At 56.5% G+C, this 17,918-nt stretch overlaps 7 protein-coding genes across 7 annotated transcripts; 4 read left to right on the top strand and 3 right to left on the bottom strand.

Moving 5' to 3' along the window:
• Positions 1–322: 322 nt before the first annotated feature.
• Positions 323–1,003, top strand: FA10DRAFT_142313 (hypothetical protein). The gene has a single exon (XM_025518046.1). It carries the CDS (start codon positions 424–426, stop codon positions 910–912), a length of 489 nt encoding a protein of 162 aa, XP_025376536.1. The 5' UTR covers positions 323–423; the 3' UTR covers positions 913–1,003.
• Positions 1,004–6,181, top strand: FA10DRAFT_142314 (hypothetical protein). Its single transcript, XM_025518047.1, has 3 exons — positions 1,004–1,336; positions 1,401–1,521; positions 1,585–6,181. The coding sequence occupies exons 1-3, from the start codon at positions 1,094–1,096 to the stop codon at positions 5,952–5,954; spliced, it is 4,734 nt and encodes a 1,577-aa protein (XP_025376537.1). The 5' UTR covers positions 1,004–1,093; the 3' UTR covers positions 5,955–6,181.
• Positions 6,182–6,318: 137 nt separating this feature from the next.
• Positions 6,319–10,436, bottom strand: FA10DRAFT_287218 (hypothetical protein; the record flags this gene model as incomplete). Its single annotated transcript, XM_025524129.1, has 4 exons — positions 6,319–7,682; positions 7,762–9,653; positions 9,720–10,248; positions 10,307–10,436. 4 exons carry the CDS (start codon positions 10,434–10,436, stop codon positions 6,319–6,321), a joined length of 3,915 nt encoding a protein of 1,304 aa, XP_025376538.1.
• Positions 10,437–13,014: 2,578 nt separating this feature from the next.
• FA10DRAFT_261175 (hypothetical protein) lies at positions 13,015–13,716 on the bottom strand (the record flags this gene model as incomplete). The annotated part of the gene is made up of 3 exons (XM_025520063.1): positions 13,015–13,118; positions 13,184–13,381; positions 13,458–13,716. The coding sequence occupies 3 exons, from the start codon at positions 13,714–13,716 to the stop codon at positions 13,015–13,017; spliced, it is 561 nt and encodes a 186-aa protein (XP_025376539.1).
• Positions 13,717–14,064: 348 nt separating this feature from the next.
• FA10DRAFT_142337 (DUF427-domain-containing protein) lies at positions 14,065–15,594 on the top strand. The gene is made up of 6 exons (XM_025518048.1): positions 14,065–14,267; positions 14,377–14,691; positions 14,759–14,902; positions 14,971–15,201; positions 15,279–15,321; positions 15,392–15,594. Exons 2-6 carry the CDS (start codon positions 14,443–14,445, stop codon positions 15,466–15,468), a joined length of 744 nt encoding a protein of 247 aa, XP_025376540.1. The 5' UTR covers positions 14,065–14,267; positions 14,377–14,442; the 3' UTR covers positions 15,469–15,594.
• FA10DRAFT_267919 (hypothetical protein) lies at positions 15,283–16,297 on the bottom strand. The gene is made up of 5 exons (XM_025522098.1): positions 16,121–16,297; positions 15,996–16,046; positions 15,871–15,926; positions 15,725–15,799; positions 15,283–15,651 (listed from the first exon to the last, which is right to left on the bottom strand). The coding sequence occupies exons 1-5, from the start codon at positions 16,275–16,277 to the stop codon at positions 15,568–15,570; spliced, it is 423 nt and encodes a 140-aa protein (XP_025376541.1). The 5' UTR covers positions 16,278–16,297; the 3' UTR covers positions 15,283–15,567.
• Positions 16,298–16,446: 149 nt separating this feature from the next.
• Positions 16,447–17,905, top strand: FA10DRAFT_267920 (hypothetical protein). The gene is made up of 3 exons (XM_025522099.1): positions 16,447–17,296; positions 17,356–17,421; positions 17,486–17,905. Exons 1-3 carry the CDS (start codon positions 16,499–16,501, stop codon positions 17,813–17,815), a joined length of 1,194 nt encoding a protein of 397 aa, XP_025376542.1. The 5' UTR covers positions 16,447–16,498; the 3' UTR covers positions 17,816–17,905.
• The last annotated feature ends 13 nt before the right edge of the window (positions 17,906–17,918 follow it).

A 17,918-nucleotide genomic window follows, 5' to 3' on the forward strand; every position in this document is an offset into this window, starting at 1 on the left:
GTTCTTTTCTTACTTTCCTCGAAATTTCAGGTGGAGCGCGTCGGGCTCGCCATTTGCTGGAGGGACGGGCCACGGCGGACGGAAGGCGGTGTCCTTACTCCTCCTCGAGTGGCTACAGATTGGGTCGATTGAGGGCGACAGAAAGTGGTGAGACCAGCGCACCTCTTCTTAATAGGGAAAGAGGCATCAGACAATCTACGGTCAATTGCACCCACCAGCATGCCGGCCACTGCCCCAGCATGACGCTAAGGAGCAGCTGATCCCGCTGAGCTCACCCGGGTCGCTTTCCGTGATCAATACGAAAATAGATTCAAATGAGCAGCGACCCTTTGTTCTATTGAAAGATAGAAGAGATAGAGAAAAATTCCTCCTGACACGTGGCATTTTCGGGCACCCCATCTCCAACCGAGGTCGGCCACAGCAATGCACAATCTCGTCCCACCGCTTTTTGCGAAAAGGTCAGAGGGTGGAAAAAAAACCCGAAAAAGGGACCCGATCGACCTTTGTCACTGGCCAGGCAAAGCGCAGGCTTATCGAAACACGCCACGGCACGTTGCGCTTCACTGTTTTCGCAACCGTCGCCAAATTGGGAGCCACGCAGGTGAAAAAAAAGAGCAACACGTAGGGATCCTACGCGGTGACAGATCCATCCATAGACCAGGAGCGAGAGATAGACGGACGTCCGACTGCGACACGGCATCCGCGCAGGCTGTACGGCGTGGACACGGTCGCAAGCCAGCAAAGCGAAGTCACATACGGATCCATCCGCTTAGGCTGCCTCACCGCTGGCCATCTCTCACCACTCCCATCCACGACAGCAAGGCTCTCTCCGTTTTTCATAGGGCCCTCTCTCCCTCTCCTTTCGTCGACGTGTCTGGTCCGCCGACCCGCTGTTCCAACTTGACGATTTGAGAAGAGGTCTTCTCATTCTGCTGCAGTCGAGTCGCGGGCGAGACGACAGCAGCAGCAACGACGCGACGTGATCAAGAAGGTTGAGGACGCAGCCAAGCAAGCGCCCTTTAATTCGCCCGACGAACGCGTGCCTGTAACGCGATCTCTGGCAGAGGTCGACAGGATAGCTACTTTGGAAGAAATGTCAGCTGCGACGGCGCCCGTACCTTCGTCGTCAAGCGCGCCGGCCCAAAATGGCGCTGCTGGTCCATCCACCACGACGTCAAATGGCGCCGGTGAATCAGGGGCTGCTGCCTCCGCCGGTGCGGTTGCTGGCAGCAGTCAGGCTCCAACGCAACCGAGCGCAGGCGTCTTGTCCATCCCTCCGCACCTCATGCCCTTTCTCCTGAGCATGAACAAGGAGAAGCTGACTCAAATGATTACTGTGAGTCGTCAAGCTGCCCCTCTCAATACGGCAATGAGCATTACTAATCTCTTTCCAACGACAGAGAATGAAGAGCCTGCAGGCGGCTGGGCAGAATGAGCAGAACAACGTAGAATACGCCAACCTCATGAATGCCTTCAGATACTTTCAGCAGATGCAGGCATGGCGGCAGCAGCAACAACAAGGTGAGAATTCATCTGTCCAGCTTCCATGAACTACGTTTGTGCTGACGCGGACCACGATCACAGCACGATCTTCGTCCAGTCCCCAGCACGCAAACGGAGACGCAAAGACGCCTTCTACTTCCTTGGCTTCCTTGCCGGCGACCGTGCCTGCTCCCGACTCAGCTATTTCATCGGCAGCACCTGTTCCTCCTGTCTCTGCTGCAGCGACGTCCAATGGCATCAGCGCGCCCGCCGCAAATGGCGTGGAAGCCTCTAGGCCATCGACGGATGCCAGCGGTATGTCGACGACGGCGACATCCACTTTCACGTCGGAGCAACTGTCTTCTCTCAAGACGCAGATCATCGCATTCAAGCTCCTGGCGCGCAACAAGCCGATCCCGGATCACATCAGATCTGCTCTTCTCAATCCTGACAAGGCCATCGATGATATCAAGAGTCAGCTCGATGCTGATGCAGAAGCGCTAGGAGCTGCTGGAAAAGTTGCTCAGGCGGGTTTCGACTCGCACAGGGCCGCTGAGGCCATGATGGACAGGGCAGGGTCCGGCCAAGGGAAAGCGACCGGGCCAGGCGAAGACATTCCTAGGCCATCTTCGCCAAAGGAAGATCCGACAAGTTCCATCTATCCCTACAATGCCTTCCGACATCCGTTCACCTACCTTTCCAAGCCTTCGATGGGCCCTGGCGATTTCACTGAGAGCAAGGCGCAACGCTTGTTGGTTCCCAGTCTCATGCCTGCTGGCTTGGATGCCCACATGTTGTTGCAAGAGCGCGATCGTTTCGTGAACACCCGGATTCAACAGCGGATCAGGGAGCTGGAGAGCTTCCCCTCTACCATGTCGCAGCGGCCCACCCTGAAGGGCAAAGAGCACGAGCAGGAGGGAAAGGAGGACTTTGATCCGTTCGGAGATGCTCTCCAGGGACAACAGGGCGACAATGCCAAGCTTAGGGCTCTCATCGAGCTCAAGTCGCTACAGCTCCTGCCGATGCAGAGAGCTTTGCGCGAGTCGGTCACCAAGGGCATGGCTCAGGCTACGACATTGGCATTGGATCGGACCGCGTTCCGAAGATTCAAGAAGCAGACTTTGCGCGACGCGCGAATCACAGAGCAGCTCGAGCGTAAGCAGCGGGTCGATCGAGAGAAGCGAGCAAGGCAGAACCACGTCGACTACCTCAACACCATCTGCAACCACGGTCGCGAACTCATGGCTGCGCACAAGGCCCACCAGCAGAACACAATTCAGAAGATGGGCAAATTGGTGATGAGATTGCACGCCGACGTGGAGAGAGAAGAGCAGAAGCGGATCGAGAGAATCGCAAAGGAGAGGCTCAACGCGCTAAAGGCAGACGATGAAGAGGCCTATCTTAAGCTGATTGACACGGCAAAGGACACGCGCATCACCCACCTCATCCGTCAGACGGACGCCTACCTCGACAATTTGGCGCAGGCTGTGCAGGCCCAGCAGAATGACGATGTCCATGCCGACGCCATCGCTGCCGAGCGCGCAGGTATCGCTCAGCCCTCAGCCGAAGACCTCGCTGCGGAAAAGGCGAATCAAGAGGTGGGCGTCGCGGTCGACGAAACCATGTTCGGTGCACAACGCCAAGACGATCCAAACGAGGACAAGGGAAAGGTCGACTACTATTCCGTTGCCCATCGTATCACCGAGCGTATTACCGCCCAGCCTGGAATTCTCGTGGGCGGAACGCTCAAAGAGTACCAGATCAAAGGTCTCCAGTGGATGGTTTCGCTCTACAACAACCGACTCAACGGTATTCTGGCCGACGAGATGGGTCTAGGAAAGACGATCCAGACAATCTCTCTCATCACGTTCCTCATCGAGACCAAGAAGCAGCGCGGCCCTTACCTCGTCATTGTTCCCCTCTCGACGCTCACCAATTGGGTCAACGAATTCGAGAAATGGGCTCCGTCAGTCACAACGGTTGTCTACAAGGGTGTGCCAAATGTGCGCAAAAATCTCGCGCACATCATCAGAATGGGCAACTACGATTGCCTCCTCACGACGTACGAGTACATCATCAAGGACAAGCACTTGCTCGGCAAAATCAAGTGGACCCACATGATCATCGACGAGGGACATCGAATGAAGAATACTCAGTCGAAACTCACGCTCACGCTCACCCAGCATTACACGAGCCGTTATCGTCTTTTGCTCACTGGTACCCCCCTGCAAAACAATCTGCCCGAGCTCTGGGCTTTGCTCAACTTTGTGCTGCCCAAGATCTTCAATTCCGTCAAGTCATTCGATGAATGGTTCAACACACCATTTGCCAACACGGGTGCAAGCGATGGTAGCATGCAGCTCAACGAAGAAGAAGCGCTGCTCATCATCAAACGTCTTCACAAGGTTCTCCGCCCATTCTTGCTGCGTCGTCTCAAGAAGGACGTCGAATCGGAGCTTCCCGACAAGGTGGAAAAGGTCATAAAATGCAAGATGAGCAGCCTGCAGAGGAAGCTCTACCAGCAGATGAAGAATCACAAGATGCTACTTGCCGGAGACGACACTGCCATTGGAGGAACGAAGAGCAAGGGCATCCGTGGCCTGCAGAATGCCATTATGCAGTTGCGAAAGATTTGCAACCACCCGTACGTCTTCGAGCAGGTCGAGCTGGCCATTAATCCGACAAAGGAAAACGGACCCGACCTGTTCCGCGTTTCGGGCAAATTTGAGCTATTGGACAGAATCCTGCCCAAGCTCAAGGCGACCGGGCACAGAGTCCTCATCTTCTTCCAGATGACGGCCATCATGGACATCATGGAGGACTTCCTTCGCTTCCGTGGCTTCAAGTACCTTCGTCTCGATGGTGGTACCAAGCCTGAAGATCGATCGCACCTTCTGACAGCCTTCAATGCGCCGGGCTCGGACATTGACATCTTCATTCTCTCGACGAGGGCCGGTGGTCTAGGTCTCAACCTGCAGACTGCCGACACCGTCATCATCTACGACTCGGACTGGAATCCGCATCAGGATTTGCAGGCCCAAGATCGTGCACACCGTATTGGTCAAAAGATGGAGGTTAGAATTTTGCGTCTGGTCACGTCCAAGTCGGTCGAGGAGACGATCCTGGAACGAGCGCGAGGCAAGCTCGAGATCGACGGCAAGGTTATTCAGGCTGGTAAATTCGATAACCAGGCAACGGCCGCCGAACGAGAAGACCTGCTGCGAGCCATGCTCGAAGCTGACACGGAGGAGGAAGACGACGAGGAAGGCGACTTCAACGACGACGAGCTCAATCAGCTCCTTGCTCGCGCTGACGATGAGCTCGACATTTTCAAGAAGTTGGACAAGGATCGCGAAGAAAAGGACGAGGCAGAATGGCGCGCTCGAGGCTGGAAGGGCAAGGCGCCCGAGAGGTTGATTCAGGAAAGCGAACTTCCGTCGCTCTACCAGCAAGACTTTGAAGCAGTCAGCGTCATGGAAGACGTCGTTGAGGAGACGCCTGTCGCTCGGAGACGCAACGTCGTTCATTACGATGACGGTCTTACCGAGGAGCAATTCTTGCGTGCCCTTGAGGACGATGACGTCGACATTGCCGACGTTGTGGAGAAGAAAAGGGAGCGGGCAGAGAAGCGGAGGCTCAAGCAGGTGCAGCAGGCGAATCAGAGCGGAGACACGTCTGAGCAGGGAACTCCGGAGCCGACCAAAAAGTCCAAGCACGGAGCTCGAGGTAAGAATTCTGCTCGAGCTACCGAGACGCCCGAGGCGGCCTCACCAGCACCGGGTGGTGGCGGTGGACGGAAGAGGAAGCGACATTCCCAGTTCGTCGAGTCGCCTTCACCAGAAGACAATGACTCCTATGGCGGCGACTCGCGGCGAGGGAGTGGTGGCGCAATGGGCGGAAAGCGCCAAAAGAAGGGAGGCGACGATACCCGAGAGCGGATCCACGACGTCCTGCTGCAATGCTACCGAGCAGTGGAGAACTGCTATGAAGAGTACTCGGATGGCAGTCCGCCACGGAAGAGGACGGATCTATTCATGGATATTCCCAAAAAGTCAGAGTACCCTGACTACCACGTCATCATCCAGCGACCGATTTGCATGCGCCAGATCCGACGGAGGATCGACAATCGGACGTACAGGAGCGTGTCGGCCTGCCGTGACGACTTTGCGTTGATGATTGCAAACGCAAAGACGTACAACCAGGAGGGATCGTGGGTATACAACGACGCAATCGAGCTCATGAACGCATTTGACGGCATGTACGACGCCGTGGCGAGAAACAGCGGATTGCCCGGTGCAGACAACGAGGGCAATGGCACGGGCGAAGAAGACGAACAGGATCAGGATGATGAAGAGGAGCAGCCTGCGGCGCCCGTCGTTCAGAGCAGCAGCAGGCCCAAAATCAAGCTGAGCATGAAGGGAAGAGGCAGGCCAAAGAAGGAAGAAGCCATGGACGACGACGACGACGAATAGCGGCCTTCATGTGTACATCCATCCTCCCTTCTCCCACATTCCCCTGCTCCCCTCTCTCTCTCTCTTCACTATTTTTCCACTTCTCATCTCACCTCATAATCGTTTCGAAGGATGTATTCTCTTACCGCTCTCCTCTTTCTGTTCTTCCTCCCTCGACTTCATGGTTGATGAGAATCACAAGTGTCTGATTAGAGAACGTGCTCTAAGTCGCCGGTGAAGACTAGAAGCAAGACGAGCCAGATCGGGCAGGAGCTGAGGGATCATGAATTGAGCGTTGATGAGATGGAAGAGGGTACAAGGACAATGAGGAATACACAAACAGAAAAATAAGCAACGGCTCCAATAAAGGCGATAATCAGCTTGCTTATTGCAGAGGTGGAACGACGGCATGCCTGCATCGGAGGCACAAGACGGTAGACGCCGCTGCCTCTTCCTTGACAGCCTTTAGCCAATCCCTTTCCTCTCCCTGCTCCTGCTCCTCCTCGTCTAGCTCGCGAGCATCGGCAGGAACACCGAACCAGAAGGGCGAGAAGCGCGACTGGCATCGTGCGCAACACTTCGGACCCGCCGCGCCTGCATTTGCGCCAAGGAGATGGATCGATGAGGCGGTGTTGGCATTTGCATCGTTCAGGTTGTGCAGCAGCGTCATTTGTTGCCCGCTGATGGCCACAGTCGGAGGAGCAGGTGTGGCTGATATAGAAGCATTAATGAAGGAGGACGAGAGGCGTTTGTTGGAGGAAGAGCCCCGCATGTAGCTCTGCAAAGGCACACCCTGTTGGCTCTGCTGAAGCTGATTAAGGGCTAGATCAAGTCTCTTCGCGCGTCGCAAGAGTCCGTAAGTCTGTTCGGACAAAGACGTGGAGGAGGATGTTTGAGCGTTCGTCGATGGCGTCGTCAATGACGATTGGGCCCCCGCTGAAGCCGAGAGAGAAGAAGTAACACCTGCCGCGCCGCTTATCGAAGCAGACAGGCCCGTGCTGACGGCTCGGTCGTTCGAGACAGACTTGTGCGTCGTTGCGTAGGTCTGCGCTGCCGTCAGACCGGTGGTCGAATCGATGTCGGCCCAGTCGTGTAGCCCCTTGTTCTTCCCAACATCGCGATGCAAGTTGCAATACACCACCGCCGACATGTGGCCGCTCTCCCCCCTGAAGCTTGCGGTGGGGACAGTGTCCCTTCTGCTGCTCTTGACAGGCTGGATGTCGAAGCCAAGGACAAAATTGGCAGCCTGCCAGGCGCACGAGACATGGAAGGCTCGCTTGCACGATGGCTCATTGCACGTCACACAGGCGCCGCCCGATTGTTCGTGGCAGAGGTCGCACATCGCTTGGTAGCGCCAAAGCGGCAAGTTGCCTGCCCCTTCGACCGTCTTCATCCGCTCTGGCTCCGTAAGAACGATGTCGGGCATAAAGAGCGCGCAGACCACGTGAGTCCAATTGTTGCATTCTGTCGGTTTCACAGCTTCCATGACACTCAGCGGAGCGCCCGCCGGTCCTGTCGCCGCCGACGAAAGCATAGGAGTATTGTTGGTGCTCTTCCGACCGACGCGCGCCGAAGACTTCTCCGGCTGCAACGACACATTGCTGGAAGCGACGGAGAGTGGAATGGGCTTTGGAGGAGGGCAGAGAATGCAGCAGGGATTCAAAGATGCATCGAGCGTCTTTTCGTTAGAGCAGGCTTCGCATTGCCACACCTCGAGGGCCAGTTCCTCTTCGGTAAGACCGTAGCAGCCTGATGACGGAAGGCAGAGTGTCAAATCAATAACTCCAGAATGGGGAAACACAAAGATAGCAGCGTAAGCATTTCTCACCTTGATGCACGCTGAGTGAGCATTGGCGACACTGGGCCAGCTTCTTCTTCGGCTCCAGCCTTCGACAGAGAACACACTTGATTGGGTCCAGTCTTGAGGCCGACGAGGCCGACGACGACGCTGCTCCTGCCGAGGCTTGTGGTGGAGGCGTGCTGGTGGCAGACGAACCTGCTGCGCCTCGGACCGATCCACTCCTGGTAAGCTTGGCGGACTTGACTGGTGGAGCGACGCCGAGGGCGGCATCAGCAGCCGTTGGAGCGGCTGTCCGCTTGGTAGACGTAGCAATGAGTTCCTGGTTTGAGTTTTCGGCCGCATATTTGCGCCAAAAGATGCCGCAGTTGATGCAGAGGACGCGATTGTGCCACGGCAAGGGCGCTTTGTACCAGATGGCCGACGATACTGTCGAGCACATCTTGCACGTCTTTGCACCAGGGTATGGTGCCTCGTCTTCGTCGCCGTAGATGGATGCTGACGGAGATACGGCTCGCGAAGCCGGATTCGGCCTGACACGCGTAAGTTCGCTGCTGTTGCCGCCAGCTGTGCCCGCTTTAGAGTCTCCCGCCGATTCTTCTTCTCGCGCTTTTTGCTCCGCGTCGAGAACCTCTTGCATGCGGTCGCACTTCCACTGGTAGAAGCGCCGTATAAGCTGAGCTGACGTCTTTGTGGGCACAGCCTTCTTGAGGAGCTTGAGCCTGGAGCCGTGCTCAGCCACTGCCTTTTCGAACTGTCGCACCTCCTTGGGAGTCCAGAGCGCAATCTCAAAGTCCTCATTTGAGCTCGAAGACAGCTCGCTCAGCGCTGCGGCAGGGTTGCTTTGATGTTTGACAAGGAGCATCAGGGCGCGATCGAGGAAGGAGACGAGGGTCGCGTGCTGATGAAGGTGTTGTTTGCACATCTTCATATACTTTTCGACGAGCTTCTCCTTTCCAATGCTGGGCAGAAATTGGGGCTCGGCAGTCTCGTCTGTTCCTCTATCCCACAGCTTCTCTTGGTCTATGTCCAATGGCGAAGATCCATCCAGTACCGCAGGCAGGCCGACGGTGGACAAGGACGGGGTGCCAACAGGAGTTTCAGCGCGGCTACTCGTCGCACCATCATGTTGCTGCTGTTGTTGTAGAGACGGTCGACCTCCTCGGCCACGACCTCGGCCCCTACCTCTCCCTCTGCCCCTCGTGGGTGCCGGTGCAGGCTGGATTTGGGGGATTGCTGCTTCATCGGTGGGCGTCCCCACCCCGCCAGTTCCTTCGTGAGACTCGAGCCCGCTGCTGATGGCGCTTAGCATCTTATCGCTGCGAACGCCAATGCCGAGAGCCAGCTGATCTTCCCAGGGGATGATGTTGAGTTGGAATTTGGGACCTAGCCTCGTCGTTGCCCTTGGATAGGCGGAATCATGAGGATCCAGCACGTCGAGGGCATCGGTATGCTGACCAAAGTATCGGTAGGGCCAATGATTGAAGCAACGTGTCCCTCGTTCGTCATCGATCGTCCTTGGCTCGAGGGTCAGACCACTGGCTGTAGGCGTGGACTCCCGTGACCGATCCGAGCTGCCGCCATCTTCGCCTGCGTTCAAGTGCGAGAATCTGCCCATGCCCTTGAAGGCGCCCCTCCCCCTGCCTCGGCCAGGTGCAGACCCTAAACCATTGGCTGCCCCGCCTCGGACGCTGCCAGGTAGCCGGGCAAAGCTACCCGTATCTGACGAGGTATCGCTGCCATACAAGGGGGAAGAGGAGCCTGCGGTGCTGCCTCCACCAAGGGTAACATCCTGCTCGTGCCTCCGAGAACACGGTGCGCAGGTCCAGCTGTAGCCCTTTGCTGGCTTGGAGATGAGCGGAGGATTGAGACACCGCATATGAAAGAACTTTTTGCAGATATCGCAGCGAACCGATTCCGTGCTGTTTGTTCATGTTCGGTTAGCTTTTGTCCATCTTCTTTTAGAGAAACAGGATAGGCCAACCTACCTGGCAGCCCAACGGTGGCAGGTGGCACAGCCTCGAAGGGAATCACAGAGGTCCGCCGTCATGCCGACCTCGGCCGCGACGAAGCTGTAGCGATTCCGAAGCGTGATGAGGACCTCTTGCGGGGCATTCTTGACCTTGTCGGTAGGGATGACATCGTAGTATCGATGAAGGTAACGATCAAAGAGCTGAGTGTAGTAAAAGTGGTCTTCCTTCTTTTTCCACGCCGAGACGTCGGGAGCATCACCGATGAGGTCGCGGTGTCGGACGACGCAGAGCCCTCGGACACACTCAAGAGCAAAGACGTCGGAGTGCATCGTGGCAAAGAGGAGACGCGAGTCGTTGCCCACTCGGTGCGAGATGTCACGAGGCCGTGCATAGACGTTGGCTCGCACCTGCAGCGTGCCCGATGAGCTGGCTAGGGGAGCGGCGCCATTGCGCGAGGAGGAAGCGGTAACAAACTCCATGACACGCGCAATAGTATAAGGCTCACCCGGCCCTGCCGTCCAGTGCGACGAGATGTAGATGTGGTCTAAATGGAGATGGTGAGCAAGGAAGACTGTGGATGAAGAAAGCAAGAGGGAGCCCACCATTGATGCCAATCGTCTTCGAGTCGCGAATCGCCACCCTGGTGACGTTCGGTGCTGATGGTCGATTGGCCCCTGCCTGGCCCGACTTAATCAGGGCGGAGCTCGTCGCCGAAGTCGCAACCGCAGCCATTGTCGAGCCCTTTCACCACCCGGATGGCGAGGGGTGAAGGCAGGAGTGGCGACCAGCTGGACGGAACGACGATGCAACGGGTGGTAGCTACGGTAGTGAAGGGGGAGTGAAACAAGAATGACGCCCAAGAACTGGACGAGCCCCCGTCGCTGCCTCTTTTCTTTTAAAAGAAAGAGGGTCGCTGGAAGCTCCCCCGCCTCGCAAAAGAGGAGTGGATGCGATGCGGAGGAGAAAAGAAAGGGAAGGGGACCGAAAAGAGGGAAACTAACAAGGAGGGGAAGTTCTAGCGTACAGAGGCAAAGATCGACAATTGGACGGTAGAAAGGAAGCCAGGCCTGGCAAAAAGAAACCGAAACGTTACGGCGAGGGGATCTCTGTTTTGCCTCGCCCTGCCTAGCTAGGGGAAAAGGTTCCGCCCGGGACGCAATCGCGTGGCGTGCGGAAATTGAAACCGGGGCCACGACGCCCTCCTCGTCGACTTTCCAGGGCCACTGTCGTTAGAAGCCGAGGCTAAGGTCGCCACCGTGGAGTAGACTCTGTAGTCTTGCCCGTGGTAGTTGAGCGAATTCCAAAAGGGTGGGAATCGGTGCAGTGCTGGGGAGGGGACAATCGACTAATTTCCTCCTCCTCCTCCTCCGCCCGTCTTTTTTGAATTTACGCTTATGGCCCTGTCGCAAGTCGTTATGTGAAGATCGCTGGATGTCGAGAGGCGAAGGCGAGCGCAGAAAAATAAAATAAAACGAAAACAGAAAGTGCAACGGTCCGCAGGAGGAAAGGGATGCGACGCGCCAGTGGCCGGAGCAGAGCCAATGAGGCAGGCAGCCCTAGTTTCGGGTGCCCGTGGGGTGTCGTGCGAGAATGTTTGACGTTAAGGATGCTGTACTGTCGTGTACGGGCGGTGGCACTGCAACCGAGACTTGTCAGGTTGCAAGTCGTCGCCCTAGTCGATGCTGCTCCCGCCAGAGATGTGCTGGGTTGGGCTGCTGGGCTGACGGAGCTGGATTGGCGGGCGCACCTTGCTCGTGAAGCAGTCTTGGCTATGACAATCACTTTCCCTGCCGATCTAATGCAGATTGGAGCTGCGGCCCAAGATGTTCACGGCGACGAGCCTAGAAACAAGCGTTAGAGCGCGAGTCCCCTGCTTGTGAAGAGGGATGATGAGGTGTGCCGTCGGTTTGTGCCGAAGTGGCGAAGAGGATGAAAGGGTGAGGCTAAAGACGGACGCACACGCCCTTTTCCTGCGTTCCGTCTGTCCTGCGGTATGAGGTACCGCGGGGAATGAAGGAAAGCGAACGATGGAGGGAAAGGGGAGGGGGGGAAAATCAAAAGGAAAAAGAAAAGACCGGGAAGCCTTGTACCGAGAGCTTGCTTTCCACCTCGTGTTCAGTGGTCGAATGGTCTCTCGCAGTCCCAGTGTGGATAAGGGAGCGGGAGATACGAAAAGATGACCGTCGCCTGCGTGGATGGGTATGGAAGGGAACGACAGGTTGGGAAATCAAGAGGTTTGACGGCCTCGATCGCTCGCTCCCTCTCTGTGTCTCTCACACCTTGTTGCTTCGAATGGGCTTTCTTTAGCTCGACTTTACTGCAAGTCATTTTAAAATAAACGGCAGGGTCTCGCGTGGTCGATCGAGGCCCCTCACAATCAAGCTCTTCCTCGCACACGAAACATACGGCTCGTTCAACTGTTGTAGCCGAGAACATGGGTCGGGCCCAGCGCCTTCTGTGAGTTCGAAGCTCGCACTCTGCAGCAAAGGACAGCCGATGGAGGTAATGTTCCTCGAGCTAAAGAGCAAAAGGGGCACACTGAGTCGCATCCGCCACCAAGGCGATTTTTTAAATGAGGTCGGATCCACTATGTCGAAGAACGCTTGTGCGTTGTAGACAGTACGGTGGCGGGCCTGCTTCTCTTCTGTCTCTGATCCTAGAGCGATCTACCGTCCGTGGATGATACAAAGAGCAATGGGGGGACGGCGCCCAAGTTGATTTGTGCTGTCAGGGGTCGCTGCGCAGCCGGGAGCGGATGTGTAATGAAGCTGTGGCGAGCAAACGATTTGCCAATTGTGACGACACAGACCGCCAGAGAAAGATGACAGACCAACGCTTTATGCGGTGAGCTTGGCTGTTGACGGAGCCCTAATTCGTCGGCACGACAAGATTGAAGGTATGGAAGACTGTACAGATGCTGATTTGCAGCAACGGCTCAACAAGGTGGCGATTGCTTAATCAGTGCGACCTCAGATGGGAAAGACAGCCAGGCGGGAGGCCATTCAAAGATGGCTGGTCACGTTGGCTCTTTAGAATGTGTCGAGTAAGGGTGGAACAAAAAAAAGACAAGTTGAGGTTGGCAAATGTGACTAGGTAATACACGAGTTGAGACAAGGCATGCTTAGCAGTAGAGAAGGGGGGAGTGGCGAATGACGTTGGCATGCACACACAGGTGCCTCGAGACTAAGGCAGACGAATGAAAGGGAGGAAAATTGTGCTGAAGGGTGACGATTGTATAGGCGCTGACGACCAAAAATGACGAGATGACGGGTCTGGATATAGTGATGATGGTGATGGGCGCACGGGGCACCTAGCAGATGACGCAGCGACACCCCGTTTGTACGTCCTGTAATTCGTCGTCCTCTTCGGTCGCTTCTCTATCGCCTTTCTTCTTCCTCTTCTTGATCGAATCACCTATTTCCCTCGGTAGGTCAGTCTCCCTGGGCACCTCTTCAAGACATCAGGATGTGTTGGCTCACCATCGCCAGCGTCCTGCAAAGGCTGCTGCCTTACGAGAAGATGCACCACTGTCGTTTTCCCGATGCTCATCCGCCGCGAATTGGCCGCTTCCTTGTCCCCCGCGCCCGGTGCTGTTGACAATGTCGTCTTGTCGTCAAGAATGTGGCCAAGGTGAAGGACCTTGAAGGCCGACGAAGCTGCCGCCCGGGATGGCCAGTCTGTTCAACAAGCAAGGGTTTGCCACCTTCAACGTGTGCTCTACTTTGGTAGGTAGGAAGGAGACTCGCTGCTCACCTTCAGGCCAGTTGCTCCAGATGTGCTCGCGGACCGCCTTTGCGCTCGCGTTGGGCTCGAAATCAAAAAAGTGGCGTTGCCCAGTGACGAGCAGAACGTCGAGCCTGACTTTATCCTTTGGGATCGTGATGCTCTTCCTCGACCCTGGCTGCACACTGTTGCCAACTGTGGGCACGCTAATCTCGGTGCTCGCCTTATTGCTGCTCAGAGGGGCGAGCGGAACGCCACTCGCGTCCACTTCGATCATGGGCGCATTCATCGTCGTTGTCGTGGTCCGTCGTTGTCGCTGTCGCAAGCTCGTGTCGAGCGGCGACTCAATCGTGCTATCTGCACGCTAGTAGCCCGAAAACGGATTAAGAAAGGATGAGTTTCACTTCGGGCCCCCCGGTATCAAGTCGCAGCAGAGGGCCCTTACCTAATAGTAGTCGTACTTCTCGCACTTCGATCAGACTAGAGACGAGCCAGCAGATAGGTTCCTTTGATCGCTTGTTGATCTGATCTTTGAGTGCTAGAGAGCGATGTGCCGCGAGTGATGTAGCAAGCGGAGACTGCTCCAATCCAATGAGCGGCAGTGGCGTGAGGCGGCACAACGCGTGGAGGAGAGGGAGATGGAGAGCGTATTTGAATTAGAGATGGCTCCTGCCCCTATAATCGTCGCAGTACCTAGACCTGATCTAGATTCTCCCGAGGAACGGCCAATTGAGCGAGAATCCGAGGGAGCGGGGTTGGCGGTGAGAGTTGAAGATACGCTCGCATCAGCCTCGCTCGGCGAGCAGCGCGGTTTTAAACAAGGCAAATCAGTAGAGTAGGGTAAGTGTAGTAGTGGTTCTACTGCCCTCAAAGACCGCACGTATACGTCAGGAATTGGCTTTGACAGTCTGCTTGCCTAAACATGCACCCGCTCGGGCTAGAACCTCAGGCACAACACCCCTGCACGCGGACATTTACAATTTCGATTTTGCCCTTTTCAATTTCAAGCAAGGTTATGGAAAGGCGAAATCTGAAAGCCGAGGGGCTAGGGGAGGAGGCGGTTCAGTCTAGATCAAAGATTTGGCAAGCCACTGTTCCCGTTGTCCTTGGCCTTCTCCACAAACGATCTCCTCGGCATCAGCTTCGAGACCGGTGTAAGACTTGCTTGAGACCAGTGGTCGGCGGCGGTGTCTTGGACAAATTTGAAGAGTCACAAAGTGGCAAGAGCCGAGAAGAGAGCATGCCACCAAGACCCGTGGAAAGCGTGAGTTGGCGTGCAGGCGTCTTTGCAGGGCGGAATGGTCCGCTGAGCGGTACAATTGCCACGACAGGTCTGGAACTATCCAAGACCACCTGCGCTCCAGCCCACGACAGCCCGATTACGTGTTGTCTGGAGGGCACCCGATCACTCGGAGACGGTGGTGGCGGACACGACGCAGGGCTACCGTGTGCTCGAGACCTCCCATCCTCCGACTGTGAGTGGGTCCGCTTCTCTCTTTGAAAGCTGAGGTCACGCTCATGCAGACATTTTGCGACCCGTCAGTACTACTTCCCACCTAGCGATGTCAACCAGGCGCTTCTCGCTCCGAGTGCAGCTCGGAGAACGTGGTGTGAATGGAAAGGCCAGGCTCTCTACCACGACTTGAAGCCGACGCAAGCAAGCACACCTCTCGTCAAGGCAAAGATTTGGTCCTATCCTTCGCCCACGCCTGGCTTTGCAAAGATCAAAGACTACATGTGCTTCTATGCCTCCAGTGGCACAGATGCTGCCAAGGTGGGGCATTGGAAATGCGTGAGTATTTCCTTTCGCCGGTCTAGAGTCGGCTTTGTTCATTGAGCGCTCTTCTGCAGTACGTTGATGAGGACGAGGTGGCGGCACAGGAAGGCGACTTCTGTGAGTGTGTCCCATCATCAAGCCTCTCTTTGCTGCACGCGAGCTAAGCTTCAGGATCTTTCTATTCAAGATGGCTCTTGGATCACGCCGGAGATCACTGGCGGCGACCGCGGCTTTAAGGGTGGTCCCGGCACCTGGGGCTGGTGAGCTGGGTCCAGCATACTGTAGCACCTGCAGTCCAAAGCACAAAAATGCTTCTATTCCCTGAATGGATTGCCCATGGCACTGGTAGTGAAAGGTACTCCTTTACATCCCCACGTCGCGGTTAGCCTTGGGGTTGAAGAAGAACGAGTTGTCCTTGCCCTCGTCCTTGTTGTGCCAGGGGAAAGGCTGGAGATTCGCGAGTTAATCGGTCAGCCTCCGATCCTGTCGATGCCTGCGGCGAGTATGACAGAGCTCTCACCTTCTTGCGAATGTCGTTGTACTCGTACTTGGTTGTCTCGGGCAGCTCGCCTCCGTTCTCAGCAATCTCGTGGTCCTGCGCGAAAGGTCAGCTTGTTGTTTCTCCTCTTTCTGTGGTCGGGCGGGAGCAGGCAAGCAGGTACTCACACGGTGGTGAATGTGGGCCGCTTCGATCTGGTAGATATAAACGCCCATGACGATGGCTGTCCACGTCGACGGAGTCAGCAAAAGTCAACGAGAACGAGATGGCAGAGCGGACAACAACAACATACCGAATGGGATGCAGCCGTAGACCGAAACCTTGCGCCACATGTCGGCGCTCTCTGTGAAAACGAAAAGGAAAAGAGAGGAGAGGGAATAAGTGTCAAGGTCAACATTGTAGGACAATCGTGCTCACTTCCGGCATGGTCCTTGGCGTGGTCCCTCTCATGAACAAGCTCCTGGCCCATGGCCTCGCTCGAAGCGAAACGGCGGGCAACGGGCTGGGCGAGCTGACGAGCAGCCAGCGAGCGGCTAGCGCTGGCAAGAGGACGAGCGACGAAACGAGCGTTCATGGCGAATGGGTGACGAACAGTGGAAGAGGAGAACGAGCGAATGAGAGCGCGCAGAAGACGGCGACCTCCGGGGCGATTGTCAAAAGGGCGGCTCTGAGACGAGAATCTCCACGTGTGCGTGACGCGCACGTGTCGGCGCGACGCCAGCTCCACTCTTCTTCCCGAAAGCCTCTCGTTCTCGTTTCTTGGGCGGCTCCTTCTCGAGCACAAGCCAATCGAGGATGGCAGAGGCAAGCAGCTCGTCGGATGCGGCCAGCGAGGCAGCCAAGGCTCGGCGAGAAGCGCGGAAAGCGAGAATTTTGGGTTCGGGCACAGACCGGCTTGCGAGGATCACAAAGACGGGCCGAGGAGGCGAGGCCGAGGTTCTCTACGCCGACAAGCCCAAACCACTTGGAGGCCAGGCGGCGATCAGAGACCCGCTCGATGAGGCCCCAGGAAGGGACGATGATCCGCTCATTGAACGAGCTACAGCAAGGACAGACACAGATGACCCGGACGACATTGACATCTCGAAGCCAAGCGCTTCGATGATGGCGGCGCAGCAGCAACAGCAAATGCCCTCTTTCTTCGGAGGCAGTGGCGAGGGGATGCCCCAAGATCTGCAAGGGATGATCCAGGCTATGCAACAGGCCATGGGTGCTGGCGGCCAACCTGGGCCCGGAGCGCCAGGCGCCGGTCCGGACATGAATTTCCCCTTCCCTCCTGGGATGGGCATGGGTACGCCTCCCTCTCAGCAGCCGGCCGATCAAGCGTCTGGACCGCACTTTGTCGACCGGCTCTTCAACCTGCTCCGTGTTTTCGTGTTCATCGGCTTTGGCTTTGCCCTCGTCTACAATGCCATCAAGACCGGCCCCGCGCTCGCCGAGCACGTCGTTCCCGAAGACGAGGCGGGCATCGTGGAGAAGTTTGCGCACATGAGCACCCTGCATCGATGGGCAAGACTGGGGTACGAGAGGCCGGCGCACTGGGAAGCCAGGTACTTTGACCCAGAGAGCTTCGGGCTGCCCATCCATGGAATTGTGAGTCTTCTATGAGCCTCTCTCTCTCTCAGCACATACCGTGGCTGACTTAGACACAGCCCGTCTTTTGGCTCTTCATCACGCTCGAGCTCGCCCTCCAGAGCTCCCGCATCATGCTGCAGAGGGTAAGCATGGCTGTGCTGTTCCATCGAACGGGAGGATGTACTGACACAGCGACGTTCACGCCAGTCTCGACCGCAACCCCCAGGCTTGCTGTTGAAGATCAGCAACTACCTGCCCCACCCTCAGCTGCGCCTCCTTCTCCGGACACTGGCTTCCTATTTACCCCTCGTCGACAGCTTCGTCAACGATTTGGCCATAGTCGTGTTTGTCATTGGCTGCACCATTCTCTTTGCCGGCTGGCGCGTGGGCACCCTGCCCCTCTCGGGCGGCACTGAGCTCCCTGCTGGCCTCAGCATCGAGTCGCTCGCGAGGCAGGGCGTCGATGCGGGCGCTGCACTGGGCCAGAACATCGCCGAAGGGGCTGCGGCTGGCTTGTCCTTCGAAGCGGCAATGTAGACAGCAACTCTAGCGAGTAAAGCCTCTAGAGGGGGTTTTCAAATCTATCTCAATAGTCTGCATCTATCCTTTGAACAAGTATTTGCTGCAACACTACTATCGC

The sequence above is a fragment of the Acaromyces ingoldii genome (genome assembly GCF_003144295.1).
Source record: "Acaromyces ingoldii strain MCA 4198 unplaced genomic scaffold FA10scaffold_4, whole genome shotgun sequence".
Taxonomy (NCBI): Eukaryota; Fungi; Basidiomycota; class Exobasidiomycetes; order Exobasidiales; family Cryptobasidiaceae; genus Acaromyces; species Acaromyces ingoldii.

What these genes read in the sequence shown, in the direction of transcription:
- FA10DRAFT_142314 (XM_025518047.1), top strand. Translation starts at nt 1,094, where the DNA reads ATGTCAGCTGCGACGGCGCCCGTACCTTCGTCGTCAAGCGCGCCGGCC. An exon ending in AGCTGACTCAAATGATTACT is followed by an intron (nt 1,337 to 1,400) that starts GTGAGTCGTCAA and finishes TTCCAACGACAG; the next exon opens with AGAATGAAGAGCCTGCAGGC. An exon ending in GCGGCAGCAGCAACAACAAG is followed by an intron (nt 1,522 to 1,584) that starts GTGAGAATTCAT and finishes CCACGATCACAG; the next exon opens with CACGATCTTCGTCCAGTCCC.
- FA10DRAFT_267920 (XM_025522099.1), top strand. Translation starts at nt 16,499, where the DNA reads ATGGCAGAGGCAAGCAGCTCGTCGGATGCGGCCAGCGAGGCAGCCAAG. An exon ending in GGCTGCCCATCCATGGAATT is followed by an intron (nt 17,297 to 17,355) that starts GTGAGTCTTCTA and finishes ACTTAGACACAG; the next exon opens with CCCGTCTTTTGGCTCTTCAT. An exon ending in CCCGCATCATGCTGCAGAGG is followed by an intron (nt 17,422 to 17,485) that starts GTAAGCATGGCT and finishes CGTTCACGCCAG; the next exon opens with TCTCGACCGCAACCCCCAGG.
- FA10DRAFT_267919 (XM_025522098.1), bottom strand. Translation starts at nt 16,277, where the DNA reads ATGAACGCTCGTTTCGTCGCTCGTCCTCTTGCCAGCGCTAGCCGCTCG. An exon ending in CGCCAAGGACCATGCCGGAA is followed by an intron (nt 16,047 to 16,120) that starts GTGAGCACGATT and finishes TCGTTTTCACAG; the next exon opens with AGAGCGCCGACATGTGGCGC. An exon ending in ACAACGACATTCGCAAGAAG is followed by an intron (nt 15,652 to 15,724) that starts GTGAGAGCTCTG and finishes GCGAATCTCCAG; the next exon opens with CCTTTCCCCTGGCACAACAA.
- FA10DRAFT_142337 (XM_025518048.1), top strand. Translation starts at nt 14,443, where the DNA reads ATGGAAAGGCGAAATCTGAAAGCCGAGGGGCTAGGGGAGGAGGCGGTT. An exon ending in AGACCTCCCATCCTCCGACT is followed by an intron (nt 14,903 to 14,970) that starts GTGAGTGGGTCC and finishes GCGACCCGTCAG; the next exon opens with TACTACTTCCCACCTAGCGA. An exon ending in GGCACAGGAAGGCGACTTCT is followed by an intron (nt 15,322 to 15,391) that starts GTGAGTGTGTCC and finishes TTTCTATTCAAG; the next exon opens with ATGGCTCTTGGATCACGCCG.
- FA10DRAFT_142313 (XM_025518046.1), top strand. Translation starts at nt 424, where the DNA reads ATGCACAATCTCGTCCCACCGCTTTTTGCGAAAAGGTCAGAGGGTGGA.